Raw genomic sequence first — 12,179 nt, forward strand, 5'->3', positions numbered from 1 at the left:
CAGGATGCTAGCAACAACTCGCTGAGATTAGCATCCTTGCCATGCAGCTAAGCCTCACTTAGTTAATGAAGTGGCTGTAGATTCTTTAAGTGTAGAGTCTTGTCTTCAAATGCATGTGTTCTTGCCAAATGGCATTTAAAATAATTACAGTCCTGAGAGAAACAAGTACTGCAGTGATGTTCTGTCTCAGAGGTTAGCTGATTAGCTTATGGTGCAGCACATAAGTGAAAAATCCTTTGAAAAGCAGATACAAGCATCAAAACGTGCACGTTTGTAACTTTAGAGCTATTCATTTGGAAAAATCACATGACCAATTTTAGGCTCAAATTACCGATTTACCACAGAATTTCAACCACTGGTGAATTGTCAGATGTTTTACTGTTACTGGATATGCTTCTGAGCAGGTAAAGAAGTAAGTTAAAGTTATTTTCAGAATTTTTCTTTGTTTCAAACAAAACAAAAGAACTGAAGTGCCACATAATATGTTATAAGTTAAAGGATAATCCTTTAACTCTTGTAGTACTTTAATGCAACTCACTTCAGGCAGAGCATTCTCATTCCAGACGTTGGTTCAGGCATTCAATATTCATCGGGTGCTAAATTATTCTCGTGCAATTTCATAAAATTCATGTATTGCGTGCATAAAGTCTCCTTGATTCTTGGCTCAGTTCTCCCATTCGCGCACCCTACCATCAATTTTTTTAAAATTATTAACAAGCTAACATAGAAAGACAGATGACCATTTACCGTTGCACCAACAGACATCTTAGTGACCAGTTAATCTGATTAGCAGGTATCTGGACAGTGCCAGAACCACTGCACAAATGAATTGTAATTTATAGAGGCACTTTTTACACTTTTTGCAAGCTGCATCCACAGATACTTTTTTAATACTCTTGCTCACACACACACAAACCCAGATAGATCCATAAGGGGCTAGCCCAGGTTTAGTATCTTTCCCAAGGACACTTCAACATACAGATGAAAGAGCTGGGGATCAAACAACCGACCATCATAAATAACAAGATTTTAGGGGGATCATTTTAGGGGTTGAGAACTGAGTAACCAGTGAGAAGAATAAGAGGTCCATCCATAATACTTGACTGAAACAGTATTACTTCTGCAACTACACCCCATATCATACTGCACCCACATGGATGAACATTAGGATCATTCAAATAAGGCACATATTATGGTGCACCCATCAACTATTTCCCTGTAATATTAACTTATCTGTTGCACTATTATTATAAGAGCTAAATAAATTCTGAAATTGTATCTGTAATACCAACTGACAAAGAAGCTAAAAATGTTTACTAAGGGTTGTTAAATGTATAAAAGATATCATATAGACAAAACTGCTGCTGTGACACGTGGTTTATGTTTTAGATACACCTGAATCTAAAGACAGAGACATCTCTGCTCTCTTCTAACTCAAAACTCCACGAATTACTGTACATTATTTTAAAATCATGGCTCCAAACAACAGATTCATCATGTTCATGACATGTTTGCTGTTGTCTTGTTTGGAAACCAATTATGCTGCAATAACTGGAACAGTATAGAGTGCAGAATAATAAATAGGCTGTTATGCTGCAGTCCAAACCTGACAGCAGTTATGGGTTGCCCTTGGAGACAGGCTGTCCACCGTGCCCATCCCGCCTTCAGTTCTCTCTGTTTCTTTTTCTGAAAGCAGAAACACACTAAATCAAAGCAAATCAGCAACATGTAGAAAATCTTTCTGCAAGCTGCTTAACAAAACACACAGTTACACTGAGAACAGAAGCTTTCTTGTGTGAATATGTAATCTGCTGGCTTTTTAAAAAACAGATTTCAACAATTAAGGGCTTCTAAAACCAACTCGACCTTACAAGTTCAAAGCTGAAACTGTAAGATACTTTATCTAACATACATGTGCTTGTAAAGGCGACACAACAGACTGTGGCTCATGTCCGTGCTTACACAGTAACATGTAGTATTCATCAGCAATCATGTACACGCACATACCCAATTATTCTCGGTATTAGATGACTCACAGCATTAACATGACTCGCAGTGTCTCTGCGAACAAATACTTTTTTTTTTGGCACCACTATTCTGTTTTGAGAGGCCATTGCCAAGTTTCAGTTCATTAAGCTTTTGAGAAAACCTCAACACCTAAGCAGCCATGTGAAAGGCAATGGTTTAACAGTTTTTAGTGTCACTATCTTAAGCGTAGGAATGTGTGGACCCACATAGAGAAACAATGGCAAATACTGATTTATGTGATCATTCTTATCTGACTTCTTATCATTGTTACTCCTACGGTGACTGCTTTTATTCTTGGCTATCATTATCACTCTCCATGGATGTGATTTCTGAAGAGGAAGAAGACCATTTCTTTTCTTTCTTTTTTATACTGTAAAGCAATCAGCAGCCCTCATTCTTCCCATGTCTATACTGATCATGTCACTTTTGTCATAGTACTTCATATACAAGGATAAGACTTAAAACCCAGAATTAAAAACAAACAAACAAAACATTTCACCTCATGTAGACAGAACTTGGTCTCAAAAACCTTCATCTTTATGAGCTCCCGTAGATTTTCTGTGCAGATTAAAAGGTAAAGAGAATAATAATAAAAATATTCAGGGTCTGGTTAAATGCAAAGGATCGGGGTTGTAAATAATTCTGTCTCACCTCCTGAATGAATTCTGGTGTGACCTAAGATGAAGTGGACAATCCGTATCCTGAAACAAGGACAAGAATCACTCATGCAGCTGATCATAAAGTACAAATGTCATTAGATTAGTGCATCTTTATTGATTCTTTAAAAAATGCATTTTAAAGAGACAACTAGGCATTCCACTTTCATAAAAACACAAAGGCGAAGACCTAATCTAAATACCACATGGTTAGAAAAATTTGGAAATAAATTGCTTGAGAACAAGTCCTTTGTAATGATAACACAACACAGTGCAAATAAACACTGGGATGCTTTAAGTGTCAGAAAACAGCAGCAAGGAATGTTTAAAATGCCAAAAATAGTTTCAGTGGCCTTGTTTACCTCGTACTGAGAGACACTGCGCTCTGATCTGAGCTCCAGTTGCAGGCATCGGACACCTTGAGCAGATACCTGTACTTCTCAAAGATTTCCTTGGGCGCTTGAATCCCATAGAAGACGTGATTATCATCTATGATTTTCTAACAGAAGGAAATTAAGATGAATGACTGTATAGATGAAATGTATATTTTATAGCAGAAATGTTAAGTGTACTATTAAACACTCACCGTGACTTTGAAGTTCTTTTTTTTTAGCTCTTCGATGTACTCAGTTTGCTTCTTGAAAGACTCTCTCTCCTGGTTATTAATCGTTTTGGCAACCAGGACGTAGTCATAAGAGAGTGGAGTGTGCTGAGTGACAAAAAACAATACGCCAAAATCAGACATTATATGCTCTAATATATGCATTAACATGGCCAGGACTGGAATTATAATTATATTAAACTATAACTGTGGACAATGGCTTACCACAGGCGGAAATGATTGCTGTTCATTGCCATTTTCTTTTACCACTCCCAGCAGCTCCAGCATCTCAATACTGGACTGAAGCATCAAAAACAATGAACAATGTTACATTATGAAATCACCCATGCTGATGTAAATACATTAAGTCGTGGTTTTAAAAATGGCATGAAAAGTATGTGGTAAAGACTTTTGTCACAACAGATGAGTTTCAGGAGGCCACTGTTTTGTGATACTGTGCTTGTGAAAGTAAGCAGGAAGGTTATCACCTCCAAAAGAATCCTGTCTAACGATAACACGGGGGCGTGACAATGAATGCCACTGCGCTGAGAAAGCAAAGCACAGAGAGCTAATCTAACCTGAATGAAAAACATGGCGTGCTCATATAGTCTAGCAGTCAGTCCAAATCCATGCTTTCTTTAAGTCCTCAGGGGATTCTCTCACTGACACACGTACATCCACAAACAGTGAAGTCATGGCAGAGGCAGTAGCACCTGAACATCCTGATTCATACGCAGGGCAGATTAAAGCGTGAATATGTTCTGACCTCATCTGACTAACTTGATTTAAGTGAATCTGTAGTGGGTTTGATGTAATGACTGCTTGATGAAGCTATGTGCAGTCATGATAAACAGCAGGGCCGCTGATAACATAAATTCTGTTAAAGTGTGAGGCGGCCTCAGAGCATCTTCACTACGTAACGATAAAAAAAAAAAAAACAGAACCATCATTATTATTCATGAATCGGATCACCTACCTGTCTGTTGTGGAGAGGCATGATGAGTCGGTACTGAATGAAGCAGTGACTTTCCGGTTACAATAAAGCTTCGATCACCATTCAGTGACACCAAAGCCTCAGCTCAGCGATTTCTCCAGCTATAAAATGATATGATGTCTCTTCAACAAGCAGTAGGCAACTTCCGGATTGCATCTAAGATGAACTGCGACGTTGTTTCACCAGCAGAGGTATGTATAAAAACCGACTCTACCTGTTGCTGATGTCACGCCATCTATCTTTACAGCCTCCACCTTCTTCTGTGATCACTCAGTCCAGGGGGAAATCCAACAAAAAACAAGACAGGAAAAAACACAGTGTGATACAGAATAACCCCAGAGACAAAGAACATACAGCCAGCCAGTTGAACTACCTCCTTTTCACTTGACAGATACGATGGAATGGCTTTCCTTCTTCTTCTTTTTTTTGTTATGCCTCCTCCTTCTCTCCTATGAGCAAAGTACCATTTATCCACCGCTAGATGGAAGCAAACACACTGGCTGAAACCGCCTGTTAAACCCCCTGACTTGGCTGTGACTAAATCGTCCTACACACCATTGTCAGCACTGACTGTGACATTTACAAAATAAATAAATAAATAAAAATCTTACAAAATTTAAAAAAACATTTTGGAGTCTATAATGGAAGGACTAAGCAGGTTCGCTAACATTTACTAAAAAGGCAATACGGAAAAATAAAACAATAGGGGGAAGCACATTCATTCTAAATATTAGGACAAATATAGTTAAGTTCCCTGTTTAGAATGAGATCATTATATCTATGCACATGTGTTAAGCGGCACATTGTAATGGGCATCTTGTTTTGTTTGCTGGATATAATTGAATCTATTCCACCTATTTACAACAACCTGTCATCTTTACAGGTAGTACTAAAAGGCTTCAATGATTAGTATAGTCAATGTTCTGGTGTTTTTCATTGTGCTGGGGGTTTGAGATTCTCTGGATATACAGTCCTGTGCAAAAGACTTGAGGCACATTTTATTTCATTTTATTTTGGGAGGAAAAACAAGAAATGTGTGTAACCATTTATTGAAATGTGCAAATATAACTGGGTAATTACAGCATGTATAAGGCATAAACAGTTTATACAATTGTAACAAGCTTTGGTGCGACAACCTTTATTCTTCAACACAGCCTGAACTCTGTTAGGCAGCTTTATTATTGTTTCTTTAAGTAGTCTTCGGGAATAGTTCTCTGGGCTTCTTGAAACGTGTTCAAAGCTCTTTTTGGATACTGGGAACCTTTTGTTCCTTCCTCTGTGATCCCACACTGCTTCAGTGGTGTTGAGGTCTAGGGAGGCTGCTCTGTGTTTTTCTGTCCAGGCATGCTTTTACTGCATTGGGATCATTATGATGCTGTAAAATTAAACCATTGTCAGTCAGAAACATCCCAGATGGTACAACATGGTGAATCAAAATACGATTGTACTTTTCTAAATTTACAATTCCATAAATTTTGACAGGATCCCCAACACAGCTGGCTGAAATGGAGTCCCAGACTTCCACTGTGTTTTATAGATAGCTGTAGGCACTCACCATTGTAACTCTCTCCTGACATATTAATGATGACTTGAACTAAAACTTTCAAATTTGGATTCATGAGTCCATAAGATCTGTTAGCACTTCTTTTCAGTCCAGTTTAATTTATGTAATTTGGCATATCTCTGCCTTTACTCCATATTTGCTTTCCTTAAGAATGACTTCTTAACAGCCATTGAGAGCATCTGTAATGAAGCTTCAGGGAACAATAAATGGACCAACCAGAGGGCCAGATCCACATTCCAGGTCCCGTGTAGGGTGTTGGCTGGATTTTTGTCCTGGTTATTGAGAGCATGACTTTCGGATACTGTTTGTTTGCTGATAGCTTTTGTTTTAGGTCTAGTTCTTCTGTAACTTAACAAATGAACAAACAATAGGCACTCCTCTAAAAATGATCAGGTTAAAGGAGTGAACTGCAAATGTGTGTGAATACAACCAATGTCCAAAGAAAAAAATCTTTAGGAAGACTGAAGAACGACTGCACAAGACCACTTCAAAAATTCTTCAATAAAGCACTGTATTTGTGTGGTTTCTGATTTCTGTATTGATTTGGTTATATTATGTAGTGAACTTGATTTTAGATTTCTGGCTTACTTACTACCATTGTGTGGGACCTATTTTCAATGTTTATGAAAAAAAGTGATTTTTCAATCTCAGATTCCTTGCCTTTGGCTCACGTTCTGTGAAGAATATATCAAATAGCACATTTTCATTGACTTCACACCTCTAATTACTGTGTTTCACCTCAATGTACTTGCTATTCCTGCACAAGATTCCAACATTGTTATATTTAAAGTACCTGCACGTATTTGCTCCAGCATTCCTGCACGTTACCCTCTGTTTTACAGCAACCATTATCTATCTTCTCACACTCTATCCTAGCTGTAAATCAGGCATCAGACATAACAAATAAAATTGTTTTGTGGCTCCTTACCAATCAAGATTGTAAAAAAGAGTCTCTGCTCAAAGAACCTCAGAGATTTTAGTTCAGAAAGAAGATTTGGAAAATCACAAAGAAAGAGTTTCCAGAATAGAGTCCTTTCACCATTATTGGATGGGGCAGTGCAGACAGTAGAGAGAAAGGTGGAATGACACAAAGGAAATGGTCTGGGGTAGACTGAAACCCAGCCCCCTTCAGTAAGAGCTCTTACCTTCAGTTCATGGCTCACCTGCTCAACCAGGTGAGCAATCTAAGCCCTGTCAGAGTCTGACGGTGAGTTTAACGATGAGAATGAGACACGCCATCAGTTAAAAAACACAAACTGAATGGTCTGCTCGCAAAGAAATGAGTCATCCTGTATGACTGCTGATGTGGTGCAATCAGAGACAAAATAAAAGGGTGATTCCTCTTATCAAATCTCAGATAAGCTGGCACAAACTGGCTCTTTGTTCAGTGCGGCTGATACAGTTATATAGGTGGACGCAAACCTGTTCACCTGTGATGTTTTATTAGATAGTAAACATAATTGTTCAAGATTAACATGTTTTTTATTATGATTATGATTATTTTTTTCAAAATTTTACCTTAAAAATGATAGACCTTTTATTCATAAATGGGCAACAACAGGGGTCAATATCAATCATGTGGTCTGCATCACTTAGAACTGAAATAAAGCTGGTTTTAGGGTTCTGTTGATTTAAAAACACAATAATCCACCCAATCCCCCTCCAATATACAGACACACAGTCACAGATACACACACACACATGGCTGTTGGTTCTCACAAGGATAGTAGAATGCAGATTTCTGTCCTCACAAAGAAAGCTAGACACAAACACACACACACACACAACAACTATTTTGATGAGCACTTCCTTTACTGTTGTTCTTGCAGAGACACGTTTTTACAGCACAATCACCTACTGAAATCATTTTAAGTCTCTATCAACAATTTATGTACACACTATTTTATATTTGTCACGTATGGAGGGTCATGTCACATAAAAACCTTATTAAAGCCAGTATGAGATTAAATCAACAGGATAGCCATGACTAAGCATACAATAAAATTGAATGACTAAACATTTGGCCTATCATAATTTGACTAATGTATGTATCTGATACTACAATTAGATTCTGTGTCACCTCAATGTATTTAAACCTGCCTGGTGTCATTACAGCTATACTTTATTGAGCTATGTTTTCATTCTGTTTTAATGATTTTGTGAGATGATGGGGATATGATTCCAGCTGCGCAGTCTGGATCTATTTCTGTGGCCCTCTTCTTAAACTTTAACTAAAGAAAAGGCAAAGTAACATGTCAAATGGGTGGTCCTCCGTGCCTTGTTATTAAGGAGGATTTTCATCATTAGTCTTGGAATCCTGGAAAGGCAACGCTCACCCAGGAAAACCCACATCTCAAGGAAGATAGGCGATATGAGGGCGGAGAAAAAGTGGTTGCGAAAATAAGCTGCTGTATTTCTGTACTCCACCACACCCCTAAGAGGAGGACATCATAATTACACCCACACAGGATTGTAGAACCACTTCAAGGGTGATGGAGGGGGTGGGGGCACTGCTACTAAATTTGACCCCAGTGTAAGAAGACTGGCTGGGGTGGATAGGAGGTGGAGTGAAAATGCTGCAGATAGTCTCTTTCCTGTACTCCACGCCAGAGAGGAAAAGACGTGCCAAACAAAGTCCTGCTCTAAACAAATCTAAGCAAATATATACAAACATCCACTGCTGAGGGGATTAGTTCCAGGAAATGTCTGCTCAACAAAGAAGTGAAAGTCTTATATTTCATACATATATATATATATAATCAAATTCAAATTTTATTTGTCACACACACACAACCATACACAGTATGACATGGGGGTGAAATGCTTGTAGCTGTACAATGCCCGACCATTAAATGACAGAAAAAAGGTTTTACAGTATTTACAATTTACAGGTTACTACAAAATTTACAAATTAACTTAGGAATTTACAGTAAAAAATGTGCAAACAGCAGAAAGAGATTATAAAGATTATAAATTATAGGAAATGTGTGGTGGTGTGTGTGGTGATGTGATGTGTGTGGGAGAGTCCAGTCCTACACCTGGTTCAGGGCCTGAATAGCCTGGTGGAAGAAGCTCCTCCTCATTCTCTCTGCTTTGGCCTTAAGGGAGCGGAAGCGCTTCCCAGACCTCAACAGTGAGAAGAGTCCATTGTTGGGATGGGAGAGGTCCATCATAACCTTCCTAGCTTTGGACTTGCACCGCTTGGTGTAGATGGACAGCAGGTCAGGGAGCTCTGATTGAATGATGCGTTCGGCTGAGCGCACCACCCTTTGCAGATCTCGTCTGTCCTGCTTGGTGCTGTTCCCAAACCAGGTGCAGATGTTTGCCGTCAGGATGCTCTCGATGGTGCAGGAGTAGAAGTTCTTGAGCACCTTCAGTGGCAGATGGAAGTCTCTAAGTCTTCTGAGGAAGAAGAGACGTTGACGGGCTTTCTCAACCAGGGTGTTGATGTGACAGGACCATGACAGGTCCTGAGTGATGTGGACACCCAGGTATCGGAAACTGTCCACTCTCTCCACTGGCGTGCCACTGATGATGAGGGGTTTGTAATTCCTCGCCTGCTTTGTAGTGAAGTCCACGATCAGCTCCTTAGTCTTGCCGATGTTTAGGAGGAGGTTATTCTCCTGGCACCAGTTCTCCAGGTTCCTAATCTCCTCCAGGTAGGCCGTCTCGATGTTGTCGGAGATCAGGCCCACAACAGCAGTGTCGTCAGCAAACTTGACAATGGAGGTGGTGTCTGATGTGGCTACACAGTCATAAGTGTACAGTGAGTACAGCAGGGGGCTTAAAACACAGCCCTGAGGCGCTCCAGTGCTGAGTGAGATGGAGGGGGAGACTTGTTTTCCCACCCTCACTGATTGGGGTCTGTCTGTGAGGAAGTTGAGGATCCACTGACACAGTGATGAGCTGAGTCCTAGATCCGTCAACTTGGTGAAAAGCTTAGAGGGAATTATTGTGTTGAATGCTGAACTGTAGTCCACGAACAGCATCCTAACATAATTCCCTCTGCCAGTGTCCAGGTGACTCAGGGATGTGTGGAGCAGGTGAGATATGGCATCGTCTGTGGAACGATTAGTCCGGTAAGCAAACTGAAGTGAGTCGATGGTGGCAGGAAGTGAAGAAGTGATGTGATCTCTCATCAGTCTTTCAAAACACTTCATCACAATTGAAGTCAGTGCTACTGGACGGTGGTCATTGTGGCAAGAGGGCTGTTGTTTCTTTGGAACAGAGACAATGATAGACTGTTTGAAGCACGTGGGAACCACTGCTTGGGCCAGGGAGAGGTTGAAGATCTCCGTGAACACTGGTGCTAGTTGATCAGCGCAGGCTCTAAGGACCCGGCCAGGGATTGCATCTGGTCCTGCTGCCTTCCTGGTGTTCACCCTCCTGAAGGTGTTCCTCACGGCATGCTCTGTGATGATGAATGCATTTTCTTCACTGGTGCACTCCGAGCGCGCGCAGCCGTTTGTTGTTTTAATTGCTGCGGCGTCGAAGCGAGCATAAAACGTGTTCAGCTCATCAGCCAGTGAAGCATCGGCATTCATCATTGACGAAGCTGGTCGTTTATCATTTTATCACCTCATGTGCCATGAGGTGATAAAATGGGGTCACCGTGTACCCATTTAACTACCTGAACACCCTCTTATGTGAAAGACAGAGTAGCTTGTGGGATCCTACACATACTGGGAAATGTGTTGTGTCTGTTCACATGAGTGTTTGTGTGAGAAAGAGACAGTGCCTTCCCAAAGTTAACCCTGGACATTTTGCTAAACAAATTACACAAATGAAGTTTTACAAGACATCACTGACTAAAAAAGGAAACAAAATCCTTGTGACCATGTGACCTCTGTTTTGGTTTAAAGCAGCAGCAGCATTTTCATTGTGAATTGACAGATCTTATCACAAGGGCTGGGTTGTTGCTATGGCTTCTTCTTCTTTTATTTTTAGCTTTTTCATTGGTTTCAGTGTGTGAATAAGTGAACCAATGATTAGGAGACAAGTTGGGACAGAGCCATGTTTACCGCTGTGTAGCATTCCCTCTTCTTTAGACAACACTCTGTAAATATCTTTCAGCGCCTGTGGTGCCTTTTCCGATCTATAAAGTTCCAGTTCTATGTATAATGGGTCAGAGATGCAGCCACTGAATGCAAGTCAGATGTTTCATCTCATCTTTAGTCTGTAAAAAGTGTCCATCTCTTTGCAATTTTTATGTTGAGGAACAGTAATGTTGTAAATGTAGATTTTTGCAGACTGGTGATTCTCTGTCCATCCTCACTTCTGAAAATCTCTGCCTCTCTAATGTCCTCTTATCTATGCATATTCATGTTACTGACCTGTTGTCTATGGAACGCCAGGACTGCCATAATGAATTAATTAAATACACCATTAAATAATTAATTAAATGTGGCAATAATTAATTAAAATTGGAATTAATTAATTAAATAAATAGTTATGACACATGTAATTAATTAATTATTGCCACATTTAATTAATTATTTAATGGTGTATTTAATTAATTCATTATGCGATTCACATTCGTATATACGCAGCCAATCAACGTAGTTGACAGGCTATGACAGCGTCCTTATGTGCCGACACTGGTGTTTTAGCTAGCAAAGCGGTGTGGCTGATGTGGAGTGAAGCCAACGTGTACAACCATTGGAGATGTGAGCAGGACAGACGAAAAATTGATGGGAAAAGTGTGGACTTTATAACAGTTTTTAAATTGTGTTGATAGGCCACATAACACCAGAGTTGTGATAAAAAGAAATGCAATGTTTGGTTTTCTTCCTTAATACTATCGTTGTTTATATTTACTGCGGGAAGAAACGGTAAAAACTGCGTTTTATATGAAAAAAAGCTTGAAAGCATTCTCCGCCTGTGAGCAAAAAAAAAAAACCCCGCCCCCTCTCCCCCGCTGCCCCTTTCCTATTCGTCCAAAAAAGTACCATGCCGACCAATCAAAAAATGATATGGCAACCTGGCATCTAGTTGTTAAGAAACGGGGGAAGTTTTAGGAGTGACGGCAGTGTTTTGAGATGTGAGAGATTTGAGACATTTAGCGCAAATCTTGTGTAGTTAGTGTGTAGTGTAGTTTTGTTGTGTGTGTCAGAACAATGAGGCGACTGCTGAATGTTACAGGTGTTACAGGAGTGATACATCTCCTGTTGTCAGGCCTGCAGGTATCAGGCTGTTTTTCTCCTTTATCTCATAGTGGACAGAAATTATTTGTTGGAGTAGCACAAATTTGTGTGGCATCAAATTTGATGCAGAACAGTAAATAGTTTGAGATGTTTAGTTAAAAACGCCTTGGCTGCATTTAAAAAATAGCTGCAA

General features: G+C 39.8%; 1 protein-coding gene across 1 annotated transcript in view; it reads right to left on the bottom strand.

Annotated features, from left to right (window-relative positions):
- LOC101464409 (anoctamin-9) overlaps positions 1-4,667 on the bottom strand; it is a 16,806-nt gene extending 12,139 nt beyond the window's left edge. Inside the window, exons 1-9 of the mRNA XM_024803259.2 lie at positions 4,653-4,667; positions 4,494-4,539; positions 4,262-4,380; positions 3,511-3,585; positions 3,271-3,393; positions 3,047-3,183; positions 2,680-2,729; positions 2,528-2,586; positions 1,607-1,686 (exon numbers count right to left, since the gene is read on the bottom strand). Of these exons, the coding sequence (XP_024659027.2) occupies positions 1,607-1,686; positions 2,528-2,586; positions 2,680-2,729; positions 3,047-3,183; positions 3,271-3,393; positions 3,511-3,585; positions 4,262-4,282 (545 nt within the window). The 5' untranslated portion in view covers positions 4,283-4,380; positions 4,494-4,539; positions 4,653-4,667. The remainder of the gene's footprint in view (positions 1-1,606; positions 1,687-2,527; positions 2,587-2,679; positions 2,730-3,046; positions 3,184-3,270; positions 3,394-3,510; positions 3,586-4,261; positions 4,381-4,493; positions 4,540-4,652) is intronic.
- Between the last annotated feature and the right edge of the window lie 7,512 nt (positions 4,668-12,179).

This window comes from Maylandia zebra, linkage group LG7 (assembly GCF_041146795.1).
Source record: "Maylandia zebra isolate NMK-2024a linkage group LG7, Mzebra_GT3a, whole genome shotgun sequence".
In the NCBI taxonomy this organism is placed as follows: Eukaryota; Metazoa; Chordata; class Actinopteri; order Cichliformes; family Cichlidae; genus Maylandia; species Maylandia zebra.